Source organism: Oryza glaberrima, chromosome 2 (assembly GCF_000147395.1).
Source record: "Oryza glaberrima chromosome 2, OglaRS2, whole genome shotgun sequence".
NCBI classification, from domain to species: domain Eukaryota; kingdom Viridiplantae; phylum Streptophyta; class Magnoliopsida; order Poales; family Poaceae; genus Oryza; species Oryza glaberrima.
The window spans coordinates 247,227-268,596 of record NC_068327.1 but is presented as its reverse complement, the minus strand read 5'-3'; the positions used below and the strand labels follow the sequence as shown (position 1 = coordinate 268,596).

Sequence of the window (21,370 nt, the reverse complement as noted above, 5' to 3'; positions counted from 1 at the left end):
GTATACCATTCTGCTCTTTGGATCTCCTAGCTATCCTATCTACCACTAATATATTTTCTCGAAATAGGGTTACATTTCCTTTACCTATACTTAAGCGAAACAGTAGTAGATTAATAGTAGCAGTAAGTCATTAGTACTACTTTCCGCAACGAATGACCGATCCAAATCTGGCACGCTGTCAAAGAAACACTTAATTTGGTACGGATGTTGATGGAAAACTGTGCATCATGCATCTTTCCCGGAAGCAACCCTGTCCTGGAACCGGTGGCCGTTTGCTGGTTTTGCTCTTGCTTCCGGCGTTTCTTGGAGGATAATTATGCTATGCTATCGAAATTATCAAAAGCGGAGCTATGAAAAGCTCAGCTCCTTATGAAATCGGTTCCATTTTTCATCTCCTCCTTTTTCCAAGTTTTTGACCTTCTAGTCTCCCTTCGCTTTCTAGCATTCCGTTCCATTTGACGTTCAGAATTGCGTGTTGGATTTGGGATTACTAGAGCGATTCATTTCCTTTTGATTAGAAGCTTCTTCCATAAGAACGCTGAAATGCATACTGCGAGGGACAAGATTCGTCTTACCTTCTCGGTCCTGCAGCTTCAAAGAATGACAACCAATCAACGCACATAGGAGTAGCTCAAGAAATATGAGACGCACTTGTGCCAACTCACGTGGAAGAAAATAACAATGCACCGACCAAGCAGACAATACACGATCAAACTTCCCATGGGCAGCCAAAAAAGAAAATCAGTGACTTGGAGGAGAAGAACACACAGGCATATTCTTTCTTAACAAGCTTCCTTTGTTTTATTGTACTCCATTAAAGGCCCAAAATTAAACCAGCACATCAAACATGAAAGTGAAAGAAGCAAATGCATGATTTATTATGACCAATAATCTACCTCTCTACACAAAAGCTTAAGAAACAGTATAAGCCAAACTCCCCAAGATTGCCAATTTATTCCGACAGATCCTTCTGCGCCTCTTGGTTTTGCACTATGAAGGGGAAAAAGAAAAGGGACAAATCGTATACAGGCTATACTGCATTGTTTCCCGGGAATTTACTCTCTCCTATTATCACACTTGCCGAGGGTAAACCCACAAAAAGGTGCTAAAAATGCTTGTAAGTTGATCCTCCTAATTCCCAGTATAACTGGAACGAAACAAACAAACAAAAAAAAAAAAGATAAACAGAAAAAGCTTTTAATCCAAAAACCAGGTCATTCTGTCTATGGTTATGTGCTCTTGGTTTTCGGGTCCTCCTTGACAGAACACCGTGCCGGTATTATACAAAATGAGATAGCACCACTCTGCGTTATTCGAGCACATGAGAAGAATAGTTTTGCTGATCTTTAACTTCACAGTAACATTGAGTTTGGATTCTCGATATAGCCCTTGAATGCTTTCAGAAATTCTGCGCCGATAGCACCTAGAGAAAGCACACATGAACAAAGTTATTTTCTAGCCTATGGTCCGTGGAACTATCATGTATTCAGATAAGGCTTAAGAGTATACCATCAATAACCCTGTGATCACAGCTCATTGTTGCCGACATGAAGGAACCAAACTCATACTGGCCGTCTACGCTGCCAGGTATCACCCTCTTCTCAGCTGTCCAAACAAAAAAAAGGCCATTAAGTAAATAATGACACCCTATGTAAGCATCACAAGAACACTGCAACGTGAATGGACCTTCTTAGCAGAAGTTTATCTAGAATGTAGAAACGTAGAATACAGAAGCGAAAGGATACTACTCTACTACACCTTGAATTCTATGCTTAAGCCCTGTTTATAAAAGGCTAAATGCTACTAAGCAGTTGGCACTCTGTAACATCATGCCAAATTTCTGAGTAGAAGCCCGACTTAAAAATAATAGGATGGGGCAACAAAGATAATATGCTTCTCAAAAGATACTAGAAAGAAATGCAGATAATACAGGATGCTACCGTTATTATTACACAAACATATTAGCATGACTTACCAGTACCAATGGCCAAGATTGCTGACTGAGGAGGATTTATGATGGCACAGAATTGTTTGATTCCGAAAGGACCTCCTAGGTTTGATATGGTGAATGTGCCTCCCTGAAAAGCACCAGAATTTTCAAGGAAAAATGATGTTGTCTCATGCTTATATTAGCTACCATGCGATCCATATACCTCATAATCTTCAGGTTTTAAGCTGTTATCCCTTGCTCTTTGAGCCACCTGCTTCACCTCCTCAGCAATTGTACCAAGTCCCTTCTTGTCTGCATCCTGAAACACAGGTACAAGCTAGAAACCAATGTTTTTTTTTTCATAAATAGACAAGTTCAGATTACTAACCCTAATTACTGGAACAAACAACCCATGCTCAGTCTGTACAGCAACATTGATGTTCACGTTGTGGTATCTGCATGAGAAATAAATTTACCATAATCACCTTCTTGTCAACATAATTCTAATCCCAGGATACATGCTCCATGACAACTTACTGGCGGATAAAATCACTCATCCACGAGCTATTACACTGAGGGACCTTTCGAAGAGCCAGAGCTGCAGCCTGCACATCAAATTAAGATCAATTCAGATCTGGAGGTCAGGAGAAAATTAACAGTCTGTGAACTGATATACATCATACACCCAATCTGCGACAACTCAATGGTTGGTAGACATAAGAAACAAGACAACGGCAATTACCTTTATAACAAGATCGTTAATAGATATCTTCTTACCGCCAGATGACTCTTGCAACGGATTCAGTTCCCCTCGCAACCTGGATTAGATTGAAATAAAGAACTATTTTAAAAAGCTACAAAACCAGCAGTATGGAATTGAATCATTACATAGGTTTCCTACGTAATATAGGATTGCTTTAAATTACAAAGCTAGGCTTCAACATACTTGATAAGATTATCAACACGGGCGTCAACTGTCAAGTAATAATGAGGAATAGTTTGTTTAGAGCTTAGCAGGCGGTTTGCAGTAACCTGTGAAGAATAGAAGATAATACACTATCAGACCAATAGCATCGGCTAAAATCAACCTAACAAGATTCTGTATCATTGAAATTTACCTTTCTTATCTGAGTATTAGGAACATCAGTGTAACTTAACACTGGAGCCGCAAGAGCTTCCCTTTTGCCACCCTTTGCTACAGAAGCTTTGTTAATAAAAAATGATAGTTAGATGCTGATTGAATTCTCATACAGAATAAAAGCACAGCAAATCTGACATACATAACAGGCTACTGACAGCCACACATTTAACTTGAACCTTGGCAAGCTCAAGCAAATTACATTAATATTACTTTGGATCAAACTAGTGCTGCTACTAACACAGTGTACACAAATAAGCATAAGTGCAAAACTGAGTCAGATAAATAGCCTCTTTTTTCTTCTGAAAACTTGATATACTGGTCCAGTGGATATTTGAATTAAGTGATCAAATAGTATCTGAATATGGTTATCTTAGAATGGATATGATAGCCAACCACAAAGATATTGAGTGATACAGCTTGTTTTCTTGTGATTGAGCCTTAAAGATTGAACAAGAAGACAGCTGGCAAGGGGAGGACACCCCAATAAAATTCGACATTATGAGTCCACCATTCAGAATTAGCATGAGATGTCCAGGAGCACACATGACTAGCTACAAAATGAGGGCTTCCCCAGCGGTTTCTCTAAAAAAACTAGGAAGTGATATAGTTGAAAATAAATTAATCTATAGTCATTGGTAAATATATAAAACTAGTTAATTGCATTTTTCCACGCAGATTTCATCATTAAGGGAGGAGAAAGAGAGAGAGAAGGGGGGTGGAGGGGACAAGAGAAAGGGCATACCCAAGTAATCTTCAATGTCCGCCTTCAAAATTCGCCCATCAGGACCAGTTCCCATTACGCTTGACAGTGGAACCTGTTTTAGGCAGCAGAGTCTTGTGTTTATTAAGTATGATTCAATAAAATCTACCAATTAATAGCCTAGATAGCTAACACGAAAAAAAAACTACATTGTTATCTTCTGCCAATTTTCTTGCAAGAGGGCTGGAGAATATTCGACCCCCTGGTTGAGAAGCTTCTTCAGTCTTTGGGGCTTTCGGCTCAGGAGTCCTGGAAGGCTCTGTCTCCTTCACCTTTGGCTCTGCAGGCTCAGGCTGAGCCTTCGGTTCAGAAGGGGCTGCAGGTGCAGCTGAAGTTGAAGGTTTATAATCCTTAAACTTCTCGAGGTCACCCTCTTCTTCCACAGTTACAGCAATGATCTAAAAGGAACAGTGGGGCCATAAATCAACCAAGATTACGTCAGAAAAATTTATAGGCAGAGGCAATTGTAATAATCATATTAGTAAAATGAGAGTCATAAATTGGTTGTTCTTTGATCAGTAAATTTTTACCTCACCAACTTTGATCTCTTTGGCACCATCTCCATGAATGATCTTAGCGAGATAGCCCTCTTCCATGCACTCCATCTCTACAGTGGCTTTATCCTAGTCAGCAGGAATGCATTCAAAGGATATTTAGCTTCTACTGCAGCTTAATAGAAGTAACTGGCTAACTGCATAACTAAAAATAAATCTAAACAATATATGGCATGTAGCCTTACATATTAGAAAACTTACCGTCTCCACCTCACAGAGAACTTCACCAGGTGAGACCTTATCTCCTTCCTTCTTCAGCCACCTTGCAATGTTCCCCTACAGACAATACAAGTGTAAGGTGTAATACTTCTGGTGTTAAAGGTGTAACACCGATGGATGCAATTCAAGAAATACAGATAAGGAGCAACGGTTTTTTTTTTTTTTTTTTTTTTTTTTTGCATAACAGATACCTCAGTCATTGTAGGAGAGAGTGATGGCATCCCAATTTCCTGATGTGGTGGCAGGTCTGGAATAAGCAAATTGCGTCAAGAATTAAGAGAGCTAACAGAGGACCTTACTTTACATGCTCTGTAAGGAACCATTGATTGGAGTTACATAGAAAATTTTAACATAGTAACCAAAACAATGGGGAGATGTGGTGTGAGATTGGGATATACTTATTTTGTAGCAAATAACCTAAATGCTTATATAACACATACAAAAAAAAAGTTTTGAAAATTCAACAGAGATACAGATGTGGAGAAAAATATCCAAAAAAAAAGTAGCAGAATAGAGGATCACATGCATGAAACAATTGGTACATGGGAAGATGGGATAAAGTGAAGCAAATAATAGAACAAAAAGAAGGATGGCAAAAAAACAACATTGTAGATAAGTGCAAAAAAGATCAATAAAAAACTGAGGAGCTGCTATGCGATATCCTGTTTTTTTCCCCCAAAAAACGCAGGAGAACTGCGCTTCATTTCATTAAGAAGAGAGAAATATTTATAAAGAAAGGGTCAAGGAACCCCTCCCACCAAGAACACTTCCCAAAAAGCATCACACATAAGTGAGGCCCAACCAACAAACCCACTTAAGACTAACTAACTGCTGGGATAAGTACCTGCACTGCTTGAGAAAGATCTTGCTGAAGACACCTGTCCACTGGGAAAAGAAACAGGAAAAGAGGAATATTACCAAGATGCAATGGAAATTAGAACTGTCATGGGGTCATTTCTTCTGGTAAAAGAGCACTAAAGAGCAGAGAGGCATATCTCAGGGGCCTTACAGAAGATGTCAGTAATTTTTTTATGGTTTGTCTTAGCTCAATGTTCAAGTATTACTAGTTCATATTCTCTTGTTTCAAGGGTGGTTCTCTAATTCAATATATTCCTACACAGCCATATAAGCTAACAATAGCATAGCAGAAAACAAAACATACCATGACAATGAACCGTTGAGACCGGTAATAGTGGTTGGGATACAATTGTTAGGTGCTCTTCTACAAGCATATCTTCCATTTAGTCCTCCTAGTGACACCTGAAAAGATAAAATGACAAACTAGACAATCAGGATATGACAATAGGGATCTCAGAATGCGGATTATTTTTCATGAACATAACCTTGAAGGTCTCAAGCTCTTTCCCAGGCTGCTTGCACTGAGGGAATCTGGCGCCACCAATTCTTTTCTCAACACCTGCAGAAACCAAAAGCACGGGTGACAATGAACAACAGAAACTTCTCTCTGTAAAGATAAGCTGCCACGTGACAAAAATAGCTGCTGTCTGCACTGGAGGATATGAGCGTAGTTAAACTAAGTCAACGGCAAATGACACCTTAATAAATAAAAATGATGATATTGGCTCAGGAAGCCAAAACATGTTTGGTCGAAGGTACGGAAAATAACGGAGTGGAGAGGTAAAAAAGATGAGAAAGCATTGTGCTTGTGTTAAAATAGTTTGTTTGTACAGATTTTAGTGTAAACAATTGATAATTTGCCTATATTAATTAGATTACAGTCCAGAATACATAATTGATGAATGCCCCATATTCTTGTGAAACTGATAATATGTAGGTGCAAAAGAAGAAGCACCTCTGGAGGATCCAGGATAACTGATACAAGATACAAAAGTTGTATTCTGATTAAATTGAAGTGAGAGTGCAAAGCACCACATCAGTTTGAACGATGATGACAATGCAGGACTTATAAGCAGTGACCACAGCCGCAGCAGAATTACATAGATTACAAACAGAAGATACAATTAAACAAGAGAAATAAATAATGAGCACAGAAAATTAGTAATGTGAAAGGGCATCTCCAGATTGGTTGAACAAACAAACAAACAAACAAACAAACAGACTGCATGCATATACTCCAGTAAATCAATTGAGAAAAAGAGAAAAAGGCTACTAGTACAGCACATACCAGCAGCAGCACTTCCCTTTGTGGGAAAGGATGCAGAAGCAGCGGAGAAGTAGCGTACAAGAGCAGACCGATCATAATCTAGAGCATCACGTAGAGTCCGCAGCTGCAGTACAAAAGTGAGAGCAGTAGATTGGAATGTGAGCCATCTGCAGTAGGAATATTAGATTGGGAATCTGAAGGGAATCTGGTGATGTTCCGATCGACCTGGAATGGCACAAGCACGACAGATCGGAACAAGATGCGTTCGGTGTTGGGATGAGAGAATGCTGCGGAGAATTAAACAAGAGATGGAGGAGAGGGGAGAGGGAGAGGAAGGAACCTTGCGGGAGTGGCGGAGGAGGTGCGCCGCAGACATGGCTGGCTGGCGAAGGGGGCAATGGGAGTGGCGCCTGGGTGGCTAGGGTTTGGGTCTCTCCTCCTCGATCGATCGTCCCCACGATCCCCTGCGGCTCGGCGGCGGAGGGCAGCGGGAGAGAAGAGGAAGGTCGGGTCGTCAGGTCGCGACTTGTCTTGTCTTCTCTCGTCGAGGGAGGGGAGGGGACTACTTGTTGGGCCGAATTAGCAGTCGTCATCATCATGTTTTTCGACTTGACTTGCCTACCTCCTCACCTCACCATTTTTTTTCTAATTTTTAATTTCTTTCATTTAATATTTTAAAAATTCGTTTTGTAAATTTACAGATCTAGACGCCTCATGCTCTTTGAGAGGACTTTTTTTTATCTGGCAGATGAGTGTTGGCTCCGTCTAACAGCAGCCTAAAAAAGAGGGTGTTCATATCAGACGGAGCCCTTTTGCCCATTGAAAATGTGTTATTTTTTTTTTACTGAGGAAAGGCTACCCGCAAAATATTGGTATAAGGGTGGCCTAGATTTTTCTATCTTATCAAGCAGATTTACAAGCGTCCTCCTCCTATAAAAAAAAAACCCTTTGGGAGGGCGGGAAAGGAGTAACAACAGTTATATGCCACATCATTCTCTAACAGAATGTTTGATGTTTTTTAAAGCCCGTTTACACTCCCAAATGGCATGAGGCATCCAGATCTATAAATTTTTGAAACAAAAGATTATTTTTAAATATTTTAGTGAAAATAAATAAAAAAATGCCCTCAACTTTTGGTGATTCCTACCAATCTCTCTACTCTAGTAGCCTACTCCCTACATCCTAAAAACTCAACCTAGAATATATTGCAACTAAGATGGGATTGACCCATCCTAAGACTATGAACCTGTATGAACCTGGGCATCATAGTCTATCCTAGGTTGCAATATATTGAGACGGAGGAAGTATCTTAGAATAACCAATTAAAAAAACTTAAAACAATTATCCAGATTCTTTGCCCTCAATTTCTGTTATAGATTTTCTTTGGAATGAAGGAAATAGTGATCTATTCTTCCTCTCCGGCTTTAGAGAGAGCCTTTGGTTACCAACACACAGCACAAATTAAACTACCAGATGAATCACATCAAACCAAACCACCACATGATATTGACCTCTTTCATCACGCATGCTGGGAAACAAAACAAAAAGGATGCTACTTACTCCAGTATTGATTGATCCATCGGTCGACTCCAAAGAATAATATTATCATCATCATGGTATAGGAACATTACAGTAAGTATAACAACACTCTACGCAGTCAAAAGCTTTCTTCTTTCTTACACTAGAATATCCAGACACATCTTGACCTCTCCCTCTCTTCTATCCTTCTCCAAAATTATGAAGAAAAAAAATGATAATAATACAATGACAAAAAAGGATGTGGGGCGGATGAATTCCCAATTCTCTGCGTCTTCAATGAATTATAATATGGGGGCAGGGCTGGGGCTGGGCTGGGGTGGATTATCTGTACAATGGTGTCCACATGCTCTCTGCTTCTCACATGTAAAAAAGGACATCCGACTCTTTATCCCCTTCTCTCTAAACCCATAATAACCAACAATACCTACAAAATCTCCCAAAAAAACAACTGTTTGTACGAGTACAGGGCGGCACACCTTGCTTTACTTCCCCATCCCACAACTTTGTGCAAGACAGGAGATATCCATTTCACTTGTGGCATTCCCTTCATTTACTGTAAAACATTTCCTCTCTTTTTCCCTCCCTCCCTCCCTCCTCTAGGGGGTTTGCTGAGAGGATCAAGGTATTTTACCCAGGTTGTTTCTATAAAATCATGGGTCATACTGAGCAGTCGCAGCATATCAGAGCTCAACCTCATGAAGATCCTCTGTCAAACTGTTGAACTGAACAGATGAGTTGCTGTTGGAACGACTATGTGACTGCTTCCCAGGCATGAGGGGCGATGGCATGGTCTGCTGGTCAGGAGATCTAGCACCTGCCACAGCATTAATTTGTTCAGAGTAAGTTCCACTCCACGATGCTGCTCGTGATCTTGAGAATGAGCTGCTGTTACTTCCCGATGATAATCCGGATCCATTGTTCGGGGTAGTGATGTTATCCATGCTCGGATACCGCTGAATGGTAGGCACCATCAGTGGTGCTGAAAATTGTGTTGCTGGTGGGGGTGAAGAAAATGACGTTTCAGCTGGGGGTGAGGATGAACGCTCATCTGGACGGAAAGTTTCACCATGTGTTTCCGCTGTTTGGTTAGGCATCTGCTCTGCAGCAACAACAGCCGCAGTGGGCACAAAGAATTTGGCACCACTGGGTGGTGTCACAGATGCAACAGCTGGCTTGTTATAGGATGGGACTGCTCCTCCTCCTCCACCCTTGTTGAATGTGTCCACATATCTAAAAATAAACATAACTTTCCTCTGGTCAATATTTTATAGAATATAGAGAAAGACATGAGCAAGTGGCAGAATTATTAGATTACCTGGACCGGACACCCATCCGTCCACGGGCAGAAAACTGGTTCTGGCTTGGCGGAATTGGTGGCATTCCCGAACCATGCTCTGAAGAAGTTGAAGATTTCCCTTCCATGAATCCATTGGGAGTATGACTTGCACTCATGGGGCCATTTAATTTATAGTCTACCACACCATTCTGGAATGAGGGTTTTGATGGAGGTGGAGGGAGAGGAGGCTCCTCGGCAGGAATCTCAGCACCTTCCTCCACCCATCGCTTTAGCTTTTCGTCATAGTAAAACTTGTTTTGTTGCCCTAATTTAGCCTTCAAGACATAGGAAGGATCTCAGTATTAGCTTTACTATATGGAAGAGAAACTGAACAAAAGTGGAGTGGCTCCAATTCAATAGCTCAGTTAAAGTACCTGCCGGTGGGATTTTGAAACAAATCCCATTGTCTTCTGTAGTGTGGAGCCTAACCAACCAAAGCGTGAACTACCAGATCCTGGAGCAGTACTCTGTGTGCTGTCCGATCCAGCACCCTGTTATTTTTCAAACAAACGGAAGAATTAGAATTTTATCACTCGGCATTCACTAATCAGAACCTGCTGTCTTTATAAGTGTCTACCTCAGCCGAGGGCATAATTACCTGTTTCGGGGTTCTGCCGAAGTCCGGTTCAGAAACACTTCTGTTGTGTGCAATCTTCCTGCCACTATCTGACATCTCACTCATAGACTGCACTGATGCAGATGGCATTAACGATGACATGGTCATTACTGATTGGCTATTTGCAAACTTTGTAGCCCCAGGTGCAGTGTAACTCTCCCTATCACTAACAGCACCCTGTGGCAATGGCGGAAGTGGAGCAGAAGGTGTACCCATCATGCGCGATATAGATTTATCGAGTGAGGTGAAAATCTTTCCAACTAATTTTGCAGGGGCAAGGTTTGTGCCATATCCACCCTAAACAATAGCAATCAACACAAGTGCATTAATAGGGAGAGGGAGGAACTCAGCTACATTGCAAAACAAGCTGTAAGGATTTACCTGCTGGTGAGTGCGTATCCTGTCCTCCAGGGTGGAAAATAATTGCTTCCATGCTTCCAATTCTGGGGCACGGCCAGAGGCTTTCAGCACCTTCATAGATGCTTGACAGTACCTTTAAGGAGATTCAAATGGGTCATAATGTGAAAGCAGGAGTTTAGGTATAGCATTGAAATCATTTGCTGGCCATGCACAAATCAACAACATACCTCAAAGAATCAGCAACCCTTCCCACTTCCGCAAGCATGTATGCATATATCAGCTTATATGGCTGAAAGGGTAGCAGGATATATTGAGAATTACCAAGCACCTTCGCATATTCATAAATCTCTGTCCTCTGTTATCGCATTTCAAAATATTAGTTCAGAACAGTGGACAGCAGAGTAAAAAAAAATGAAGCAACAGGTTAGCGGTTACACACAATCTTGCATTTCCAGTCTATGTATCTATGCAATAATTGCTTATAAAACACTGAGACAGTATGCTTGCATTAACTAATCATTAAAAAGCAAAAGATAGAGCTTCGAGGGAAAATTGCACTAAGATTCAATATATTTACAGGTAATGGGTTAATGGCTAGCAGTAATATACCTGAATGGCTTCAGGGCTGGCAAAAGTTCGAGGGCACTTAAGGTGGTCTGCACCAAGGAGACATAACCTTGCACTTTCAGAGTAAGGGTCAATATTTAACTCAGCAACTAAATAGCACGAATGAGCAGCTGCAACCTGTATCAAAAGGCATATAAGGTACTTGACCACAAAAAAGAAAGGGTTTAATTCTGCAAATACATATCATACAGACCTCATTTTTCTCTTTCCAAAGGCAATCTCCAAGATGGGTAATAACTAGGTCGTCACCTTTTGTCCTATTTGCAGTTATGATAGCCAAATTCTCCTCCCAGTCATCCAACATGCCATTAGGACTAGGCTGTGTGACAAAACAATGAATTATAAAGTGAGCCACTATTTAAACAGAAAGCCAATAACGAGGTGGTAGAACAGTAGAATGCATTATCAATGAAGCAAAACATTTTCTTCAAGAAAAAAAAAAAACCAAAGCACCATGACACTGCAGTAACAAAGAAATGAAAAGCCATTATTGTACAACAATATGGGACAGGCAAGTGCTATGAAAAGTTAAGAACAATTATTACTATTACATCTAACTACAGAATAATCCTACGACCAAAGTATCGCGCATCTAGAAAGTGAAAAATAATTATGTATTACCTCCATAGGCTGTTGAGAACCATAATTGCTACTGATGTTGTTGTCTGCATTAAAAACATCTGCAGGTTGTCCAGCAATGAGAAGGCACAATGTTCGCAAAGGTGACCCAGATAGAAAATGGCAGTGGGCCATTTTCTTCACAGTATCGACGTAAAACTGCACCACCGGTGGGGAAAGAAAAGATAAATAAAAAAAAATTAAGGAAAAGAAAACCTCATTGAAAATCAAGCAAACTATTCAAATGCAAACAAGAGAAGGCTATTAAGTCGAACAAACCTTATCACCAAGTTGCAAAGCAAGTATAATTGCAGGCCCCCACAGTTGACCTTCTTGGGCACACTGAAGGGCCTCTTTTCTTCTCCCAGAAACTAGAAGATTTTGGACCTCTTGTGCAACAGCCTACAAGCAAAGTAGCTGCCTCAACTGGGGACATTTAGGATTTAGCTAAATTTCACATCCATATAATATAAATGGCAATCACCTGCATCTGATTTTCAGAGGGAATATTCTTCATGCAACGGACATGGGATCCGAAATCGCCCATTTGAAAGCTACTTCTCTTACAAGATGAAAAGAGCTTAGTTACTGCCATTTCTGGACCGTCTGTGTCCTATTATTGAGAATTCAAATGAGTCAGAGATACAAAGGTGAAAGGACAAACAATGAAACAAGTACCCAAATTATCACACACGATGAGCTAAAAGGTAAACTGCTAATTCAGACATGTTCATCACATTAAAAAGTATTAAAAGCTTGCCCTCTGCGCCGTTATTACAACACTAAGAGTTGATTAACTGGAGCATTCATTATATCAGCCTCTGTTTTGGTAAAATACACTATAGATGCAACAAAAAAGAGCATGAAAGGCAGAAAGTACCTCATGTGATGGGTCAGAAGCAAAAGGTGAACGCAGTTTCCCATAGTGGTGGCATAGTATCTTCAGCAAAGAAATAAGCAACTTGCGAGGATCACCCCTCTGGAATTCACTAGTCGATGATTCATACAGTGCAATCATGTCATCAAGCCATTTGTTCACATCCTTTGATGCAGCGCTTCCCCCAACAAGAGGGCCAGGAACAGGTTGACGACATAAAGCATGGAAATAACTAAGTGCGCTACCGTTACTGGCGCTTAAAGCATCAGCTTTGTCCGTGACCACCTCTGATAAATTAAGAACTGATACTGTGCCACTAGAATTCCCCTTGAATTGCAAAATTAAAATAGAATATTTTAGTTACTTTAACATATACCATAATTTTGTTTGATGACTAAAAATATATCACACAGGAACTCTTAGCATACCTGATTCCCAGAGTCATAGTTTGTGGCCATTGAGTTGGTTTCTTTCATAAGTATAAGCTTGCCTCCAAACCCAAAAGCAACCAAAGCATGTGGTGGACGTCCAGCTGATGACCTCTCTTCATGTGGGGACTGCCCAAATTGCAAGTGTGAAGCATTTGGACCAAGAAATTGTTGCTGAGAGAAATTCTTGGAGTTATCAGCACTGAGATAACTGTTTGACAAAGGCACTTGGGGGTTTGTATGAGCTTGATTATGGCTTCCGTACATGCTCTCCATCGGAGCAAAGCCTTGACTATTTGCAACATTGTTGGCATCACCATAACCCTGGTTTGAAGAAGTCTCAAACCCCATGTAACTAGACTGGTGGCCTGTAGAAGGTAGGGATCCCGTGTAACCAGCCTGTTGACCTGAGTAAGGTTCAAATCCCTTGAAATTAGTTTGAAGGCCTGTAGAAGCTTCAAATCCCTTGTAACCAGGCTGCTGAACTGTGGAAGGACTGAATCCCTTGTAACCATCCTGGTTATGTGTGGATGGCTCAAATGCCTTGTAATCACCCTGGTGATTTGTGGAAGGCTCAAACCCCTTGTGCTGGTGGTGACCAGTGGAAGGTTCAAATGGCTTGTAACTGTTTTGGTTACCTGCTGATGGATCAAATAACTTATGACTTGTCTGGTGGCCTGTAGAAGGTTCAAACCCCTTGTAACCAGCCTGATGACCTGTGAAAGGTTCGAAGCCCTTGTAACCAGTTTGTTGACCACCACTTGCGGTGTAGCCACCCTGAGTACTTGACGAATCTAAGTTCACGTTGCCATAATGGCTTGTAGCGGTTTCAGCGGTGTTAAAACTAACTTGACTATTTGTAGAGGAATTGAAAGATTCAGAAATAGCATGCTGACCAAGGCTCTGGAAACTATCTGGCAGACTAGCTGTTGCACTTTCAGGTTGCATAGAGTTACTAAATGAATTTGTCTGCCACTGGCTCTGATAACTATAGTTATTAGAGAAAGAGTTATGTTGGGCCACCTGATTGTGGGCAGGAAGATCTTCGGTTTGTTTGACGCTATAATTTGTCTCAGCAGAAGAGGCAACGACACCATTGTTTGCTCCATCCTGAACAGCACTAGCTGTCACTGCCTGCTGGTACGACTCAAGCGATTGCCACTGCTGTGTGTTGGTATCAAAGTACCAGCCTGGGTACTCGGCGTAAAATACCATGTTTGGTGGGTACTCCGAGGTGCCACCCTGTCCCCATGTCGATACACTCCCTGTCGTCGTACCCTCCTCCGCAATTGTCTCTAGCGATGACTGTGTCGGATTATGCATGTAAGAAGCGGCAAGCTGCTGCTGCTGGATATTCTCAGTGCTGGTGTCCACCTGGGTGGCGTTACCGTGCGTATCAGTATTGTCAACTTGGTACCACTGCTGTGTCACCTCATCGTATTTCCACCCAGGATAAATGCTCTCCAAATACTTGGGATCTGTGGAGTCGAAAGCACCGCTTCCGCTCTGCTCCAGCTGCTGCTGCTGGGTATCGGTGTTCTGATCGGAGGTACCACCGAAAAAATCCTGATCTGTCACCTCGGCAGTCAAGCTCTGGCTCCCGCCAAAGATCCCGTGAGCTGATGCCCCCACGCTCCCAATGACGGAGGTCTGGAAGCTCTGGTTCCCGGCCATGGTCCCGAGAAATCCGTCATCAGCGGCGCCTCCAGACAGATCACTGAACGGATCAGCCCCATCGTCGGCGGCGCCTCCAAATGAGGCCCACTGGACCTGCTTGACCGTTGTGTGGACGGCGCCCTTCCCCGACTCCGGTGAGGCACCCTCCGGCGGGGCCTCGACGGGAGGAGGAGCCGGGGAAGGGTCTGTGTCATCGTCGGCGAGGCTGAGGTCGGAAAGAGCTGGAAGCAAGGCCGCCTCCGCCGACTGTTGGGCGGGAACAGGGGCAGGGGCAGGGGCGGGGGAGAGGTCGTCGTCGTCGTCGACGAGCTTGTCGAAGAAGTCGGCGTCGGTCTGGTCGTCGGCGACGAAGGGGTCAGCCATGTCGGCGTGGAATCGCGGACGGGATCGAGGAGATCTCGGGGGCGGAGAGGAGGGTGTGGATCTAGGGTTTGGGTGGGGGGAGGAATGGGGGAGGTGGAGGCTTACCGGCGGCGGGGGAGGTGGATCGCGAGGGAGGGCTGCGCTCACGACGACACCCGACGTCGCATCGCCATCGCCATCCTTTTCTCTTCTTCTTCTCTTGTTGTCGGGGGAGATCCTACAGTTTTTTCCCCTCCCTTCCCTTGTTCCTAGCTTGCTTGATGTCTCTCTCTCCTCTCCCTCCCCCTCCCCCTGTTTTCTTTCTTTTCCTCGCTTTCTTTTTCTTTTACTCCTTGAGTTTCTCTTTTATTTACACTAAAAATGCCGGTGAAAGTTACTTTAATCTTGTTATTGTTATACAGTTTAGTTAAGATAAAATTCACTGTAGGAATTTGTTTGGATATATACTTTGGGTCTGTTTGGCACAGCTCCAGCTCCAGCTTCACCCCTCCTGGAGCTGGAGCTCAGCCAATCAGTTTCAGCTCCACCAAAATTGGGAGTGGAGTTGGGTGGAGCTCTCTCACAAAATGTACTAGAGTTGAGGAGCTGGGTTTTGGCAGCTCCACAACTCCACTCCAGACTCAACTCCTGGAGTTATATTTAGGAGTTGGAGCTGTACCAAACAAGCCCTTTTTTAGAAAATCATAAGCTTCAATTATGAATTTAGGATTCCGATCGCCTCAAGTTAGTAAGCGAGTTTTTTTAAGAGATTTCTTATACAACTCATTCTATATTTCCGAAAGCGAATAGACATAAAAACTGACTCAAATACGGATATGTATTTCCAAAATAAAACGAACTTAAAAACCAACTCATATACGGATGACTTACCAAAGCACCGGCAAAAACATCTTCAATTTTTATAATAGTAGAGGTAAAGATATATTTATGCTGGCATTTTATATTCAACTATTTGAAAATTCACCTAATATAAATATTGTCATGGTATGTCTATCACGAAGACTTAATAGTAACCACCTTTCTATTCATGTTAATATTGTGGTAACGGCTTTCCCACGCAAGAATTCCAGACCAGAAAGTTGCCACGTTTATGGTTGTCAGCAACTTTGTACATCGCGAGAGAGATTGTTTTCTATTACTTTGTGCTTTCCGGATTTAATTAATTTCTTTTTACAAGAAGTTGGGCAATGAGGTCGTCCGACTAAAAAAAATTCAGTTGTCATTTTTTTCCTTTATTATGCATTATTCATTTCCCCTTTCCATTTCGTCTCTTCCATCTCTATATATTTCTCCCTCATTTTCCCATTTTGATCTTCCCAGTTGTTTTTAGACCTTGAGAAACGACGCTTACATACTCTATATGTTATAAACTATAGTAACTTCTATCTATATAATTAGAAATTGTTATATTTTGGGACGAAGATAGTAGCATATACATAGGCATCGAAATGTACGGCTCATTATTATATCTATATTTAAATATAATAGCCTATCGAGATCTGATTGTTTGATGTTCAAGGTCCACACATAGAGCAGGTACAATAATAAAGCCAACAGCTAACTATAGTCTAAGTTAGTTTTTTTAGTAGCTAGCATGCACAATAGTTATTTGATACAAATTTATTAGGCCCATCACTATCTATGCTCCATAGCTAATAGAAGCGGACAAGTTATTGTATCTTCTCTTTTTACGTGCTATAGCCTGGTTATAATTCTACAGCCGACTGCACTATCTTTTGTTCTTAATGCTAGTACAACGAATCTGGACAGATCTATCTAGATTCGTTATACTATGTGTCACATTCAGTCCTAGATTTTTCTTTTATAAGATGGAGGGTGTATTGAGTCATCCCTATCGTACTTGCTCTTAGCATAGTACATAGGCATCGGGATCCGACTCGAACTTGAAGTTAGGAAAAGAAAAGGATACGGGTGGTTAGGGAATTTCAAAACTCCGACTAAATTTTGTCCGAGACGTCAACAATTTATGACCGAATAGAGTATATGTAAGCTATCTATTACTCTCTCCGTCCCATAAAAAACCTAGTATTGGATGTGACACATCCTTGTACAATGAATCTAGACATACATACTAAGATGTGCCACATCCAGTCCTAGATTCGTTTTTTTGGTACGGAGGGAGTACATCTGATCAGCAGAGGTCATCTTTTTCTCCTATATCAGACATCATGAAATTTTTCATGCCACAACACAGATGTCACAACCTCATAGGAACCATTTGAGATCCAAATAGAACATAACTGTAGAGATAAATCAGTATACCAACAGAACATGGTGTTTCATATATAAATTGTTCAAAAAAAAGGTGGACTTTTCACGAAGAGAAATGTGCTCATCAAACATGACATTAATCCACGTCAAAACATGATACTAACGTTACTTCCGCAGAAAACCTAAAAGGGGATACTTTTACAACTGAGGGAGAATATAGACAGCATTTAGCATTATAGTACACTATTTTCTGCCAATTATAAAACAAACTACAAGAAAGTAGATGAAGAAAAAAAATGCATGTTCTACTCCATCCCATGATATCAAATTCGTCTACGGTTATCGGTCCTTGGTTTCTTGGGTGCAACTATAGCACTGGAATTGTCGCTGCTGGATTGTATCTGAAATTTTGAAAATGGAACCTTTAACTTATCCACAAATGCACATATTGCAGTGAATATGATAATACACTTAACAAAGATACTCTTACCTTATCAAGCTTCTCCCTGACTAGGTTTACTGTTGCATTCATCGACTCGGATGGAAAATAATCCTACAGAGAAGTATTTTCTCCACAAATTGGTAAGAATACTAAGTTCAATAATATGGCAGGATATACAAAATTCCAAATTATTGCAGAATTTGCCTTTCCAGGTACTATGTATGACTCAATGCATTAATTCCCCTGTTTCTGTTTTTCTTTTTCTGAAAAGAAAGTTGGCTTACACCATTATATGCCCTGCTAATTTAATGCCATATTTTTTCTCAATGAATAACCTCTTGGTTTCTCACCTAGAGTCCAAATTCCAAACATTATATTACTTTGCAGTACCGCATACCTTATTAGAGGATACATACTGTTGTACTGCATACCTTATTGGAGGATACATGAGTGAAACGAGGATCTTCAAATTGAGAAGCATGAAGTGTTTTTGTGTATTCCCTGAAGATGGCAAAATGGAACTTCACTAGATAAGTCATATACAGTGTTTACACTTCTAATCAGAGAAGATCCAGATGGGCTTTTGGGTTACCATCTTAGTTCCACATCATTCAATATTACTTATAAAGTTTGAAAAGATTCCATAAAAGGCGAGTGTATGTAATTGTATCATAATTGAAGTCCATTCCTTAAAATGAACAAACCAAATCCTGGTTGATACTCCTACATGGTAGTGCTGAGTATGAAATATACAAACTGATGCATAAAATCTAAAGAGCAAACCAAACACAAAGCTAGAAGAAGTGTCTCAGTCTTTTGATTAAGGAATAAGGATTGCTGGTTTTTCTTTCAACTTTACTGTGCCAAAGATCTCAGTTTTGTTCGGTAAACCCACAGTAGCTTAGCTGCTAAGCTATTCATAAAGATTGGGTATCCATCTTCAAATATTCAGACCAGATGTCATATATCAATAAAGATGTGGATATGAGGGTAACTTCCAATTCCAAATGGCATGGTTAACAGGGATAGAATTTAGTTGAAGACTGGGACGATCAATGAGTAACTGATGACCAATGTTCTCCTTAGCAATGTTTGCACACACACACACACACACAAAAACTGATAGTAGTACGCAATATGTTAACCTTTTATTAGAGCTCATCTGACGGTGTGAGTTTGCAGCAGATGATCCCTGACCTGGAGAATGATGAGATAACCCTTCAGGTCTTCCAGAAGATGCTGGAGAAATGAAAGCAAACATTTATATATAACTATCCAAGCAAGATAAACTAGCAATGTGTAGTCGTAGAAAGAAAACGGTTACATATTGAAACAACGAAGGCTAAACAGCATAGAGTTAGGGGGAAAAGAAGAACATGGAAGCACACATTTCATTCGGCCAAGAACTTCCTTTCTCCTGACTTCCAGTTTCTCCTCAGTGTCCAGAAGACTCTCAAACTGAGGGGCGTATGACACCTGCAGCCGGTTGCCAAGAAATACAGACTCATCCAATTTCCTCTTTGCAAACCTGCAATTAATGCCGTTTCTTGCTTTCATTGAGAAAATAAACTTGCGATTTGGCAAATAGTAGGTCCAGATTTGTTCCCAATTGCTAACAAACTAAACTAAAGCTGTAATCCTAAGCACAGAGCTCAAAACAGGGATGAGAAGGAGACAAATTTGTCTTAGAAAAGACTACCAAACACAAATTTAATTGTTGGAATTAATGGTGGCTAGTAACATTTTTCACTCATTCTGTGAACGTCGGTTCTTCCTGAACAGGAAAAAGGACTGAAAGAAAAGGTACTATTTTGGTTACTCACCTGGCATTGCTCACCTGCGAGAACTTGATGAAGAAAACGTCGGTGTAGGGGTCACAGTCCTCGGCATCCATGGGCGTGCACCTGAATAAGCAAGCAAATCATTCACACAGGCAGGTGGTGGTATGGTATAGGTGGGAGGAGGAAGAGACAGACTCGTCTACTGGGCCGTAGGTGGCGAAGAGATTGGCGAGGTCATCGCCACAGCCGAGAGACGGGACGTTCCGCACGATGAGGTACCTGAATCATCAAGAGGGATTCAATGCATTGGAAGAGGAGAGGAGAGGTAGGGTTTGTGATGCGACACGCACTTGGACTCGTCGCAGACCGTGTAGACGCGCACGGCGGCCGGCTCCCGCGGCATCCCCCCCACCCCCGACTCCGGCGGCTAACCACGCGATGGCCCGCGGTGGCGCCGATGAAGGCTCGATTGCACTAGGTCTAGCCCCCCGCTCTCACTCTTCGCGGCGCCTTCTCCTTCTCGGCGGCCGCCTCCTGCTTTTAGGGGAGCACGGACGGAGGCTGGGGAGGCGAGCAGCGGAGCGGGGAAAAGGCGGACGTGGCGGCGGTGGCGGCGTGGGTCCCTAGCGCGGCCGAGAGGAAGTCGACCGCGCGTGGACGGGCGACGGCGGCGTTGCCATATTAAATTTCTCCAAACAAGGGAGGGGGAGAGGAGAAGAGCATGACAATTTTTTTAAAAATTTTTTTTCAACAAAATTCTAACTTTTTCGTCACATCGAACTTTCCTCAACACATAAAATTTCAACTTTTCTATCACATCGTTTTAATTTTTTCAAACTTTCAGTTTTAGCGTGGAACTAAACACAGCCGTCATTTGTTGGATCTGCTAACTATATATAGTACTATAATATATCAATTGATGATTAAAAATAGTCGATTGTTAATTTTCGGGAACATTTTTATCGTTTTTCCTGTGGATTTATTAGCACCCTTAAAATTTTATGGTTTTACTGTTTGAAACTGACTCATCTTTGTGCTACTGATGAAATTTACTCAATTCAAATTACAAAATTCTCTCCATCTAACCTGTGGATTCTTTGACTCCAGGTGTTCATGCAAATACAAAATCTGATTGCATACTGTATCTGTTATAGACCGGCGTTATGGAATCAAATACCATAGGAATAGGAATAGGAATAATCAGTAGATATATCTAATTCTAGTTGGTTTAGGATTTTGTTTCCTATTCCTAGTTTGTCTTAGATTTCCTAAATATTAGATTGGCACCTAGTATATAAAGGGGGCCTGCTATTGTATTAAGGACTAAGCAATAAAGATATTAAGGGCCCTGCCCACTAAGTCAATCAGATCAGAGACTCGGTCTTCCGGAGAAGCCGGCGACTTGAGGGCGATCTTCCCTATCAATCCTCTATTTCCAGCCATAATATTTGGTATCAGAGCCCTCATCTAGCGCTTGCTCTGTTGTTGGGTTCCGCTCGACGCAGCACGCCTCACATTCGCGCTGCCTGCGTCACTTCCGCCGCTGCATCTGTTGTGTTCCACCGCCAACCAACCCCAGCCACCACCTATACCTAGCTCTCCACCATGTCGGAAGACAGCACAACCATGGCTGATTTGGCCAAGACACTTGTTCTCTTGATGAAGAAACTTGATAACCTTGAGGCTCGGCAAGATTCATGGGAAAAAGGGAGCAGTGCTGCTAATCTGGATGATGACAAACGTGG

At 41.7% G+C, this 21,370-nt stretch overlaps 3 protein-coding genes across 3 annotated transcripts; all 3 read right to left on the bottom strand.

The window, feature by feature from the left end:
• Positions 1-925: 925 nt before the first annotated feature.
• Positions 926-7,272, bottom strand: LOC127763939 (dihydrolipoyllysine-residue acetyltransferase component 2 of pyruvate dehydrogenase complex, mitochondrial-like). The gene is made up of 19 exons (XM_052288747.1): positions 7,070-7,272; positions 6,751-6,853; positions 5,948-6,021; positions 5,767-5,864; positions 5,449-5,489; positions 4,796-4,851; positions 4,587-4,661; positions 4,362-4,454; positions 3,981-4,229; positions 3,814-3,886; positions 3,049-3,134; positions 2,877-2,962; positions 2,673-2,748; positions 2,468-2,535; positions 2,319-2,385; positions 2,154-2,249; positions 1,976-2,078; positions 1,510-1,605; positions 926-1,423 (listed from the first exon to the last, which is right to left on the bottom strand). Exons 1-19 carry the CDS (start codon positions 7,103-7,105, stop codon positions 1,353-1,355), a joined length of 1,647 nt encoding a protein of 548 aa, XP_052144707.1. The 5' UTR covers positions 7,106-7,272; the 3' UTR covers positions 926-1,352.
• Positions 7,273-8,296: 1,024 nt separating this feature from the next.
• On the bottom strand, positions 8,297-15,456 carry LOC127762127 (protein transport protein SEC16B homolog). The gene is made up of 13 exons (XM_052286498.1): positions 13,131-15,456; positions 12,706-13,029; positions 12,310-12,438; positions 12,105-12,227; positions 11,829-11,984; positions 11,401-11,526; positions 11,190-11,324; positions 10,808-10,935; positions 10,602-10,713; positions 10,203-10,517; positions 9,979-10,095; positions 9,584-9,879; positions 8,297-9,498 (listed from the first exon to the last, which is right to left on the bottom strand). Exons 1-13 carry the CDS (start codon positions 15,168-15,170, stop codon positions 8,949-8,951), a joined length of 4,551 nt encoding a protein of 1,516 aa, XP_052142458.1. The 5' UTR covers positions 15,171-15,456; the 3' UTR covers positions 8,297-8,948.
• Positions 15,457-17,477: 2,021 nt separating this feature from the next.
• LOC127761303 (uncharacterized) lies at positions 17,478-20,312 on the bottom strand. The gene is made up of 8 exons (XM_052285576.1): positions 19,976-20,312; positions 19,821-19,904; positions 19,668-19,748; positions 19,233-19,372; positions 18,990-19,083; positions 18,276-18,345; positions 17,893-17,955; positions 17,478-17,803 (listed from the first exon to the last, which is right to left on the bottom strand). The coding sequence occupies exons 1-8, from the start codon at positions 20,026-20,028 to the stop codon at positions 17,726-17,728; spliced, it is 663 nt and encodes a 220-aa protein (XP_052141536.1). The 5' UTR covers positions 20,029-20,312; the 3' UTR covers positions 17,478-17,725.
• Between the last annotated feature and the right edge of the window lie 1,058 nt (positions 20,313-21,370).

Bases quoted from the DNA above. Each gene is read 5' to 3' on its own strand.
- LOC127763939 (XM_052288747.1), bottom strand. From the start codon at position 7,105: ATGTCTGCGGCGCACCTCCTCCGCCACTCCCGCAAG. The intron at 5,865-5,947 runs GTTATGTTCATG...TTATCTTTTCAG, and splicing joins AAGAGCTTGAGACCTTCAAG to GTGTCACTAGGAGGACTAAA. The intron at 4,852-5,448 runs GTACTTATCCCA...TGCTTATTCCAG, and splicing joins ATCTTTCTCAAGCAGTGCAG to ACCTGCCACCACATCAGGAA.
- LOC127762127 (XM_052286498.1), bottom strand. From the start codon at position 15,170: ATGGCTGACCCCTTCGTCGCCGACGACCAGACCGACGCCGACTTCTTC. The intron at 11,527-11,828 runs GTAATACATAAT...TTTGTCACACAG, and splicing joins GTTCTCAACAGCCTATGGAG to CCTAGTCCTAATGGCATGTT. The intron at 10,714-10,807 runs GTATGTTGTTGA...ATCTCCTTAAAG, and splicing joins AGGGTTGCTGATTCTTTGAG to GTACTGTCAAGCATCTATGA.
- LOC127761303 (XM_052285576.1), bottom strand. From the start codon at position 20,028: ATGCCGCGGGAGCCGGCCGCCGTGCGCGTCTACACGGTCTGCGACGAG. The intron at 19,084-19,232 runs GTGTGCTTCCAT...TCATTTCTCCAG, and splicing joins AGTTCTTGGCCGAATGAAAT to CATCTTCTGGAAGACCTGAA. The intron at 18,346-18,989 runs GTTAACATATTG...TGCCATCTTCAG, and splicing joins CAGATGAGCTCTAATAAAAG to GGAATACACAAAAACACTTC.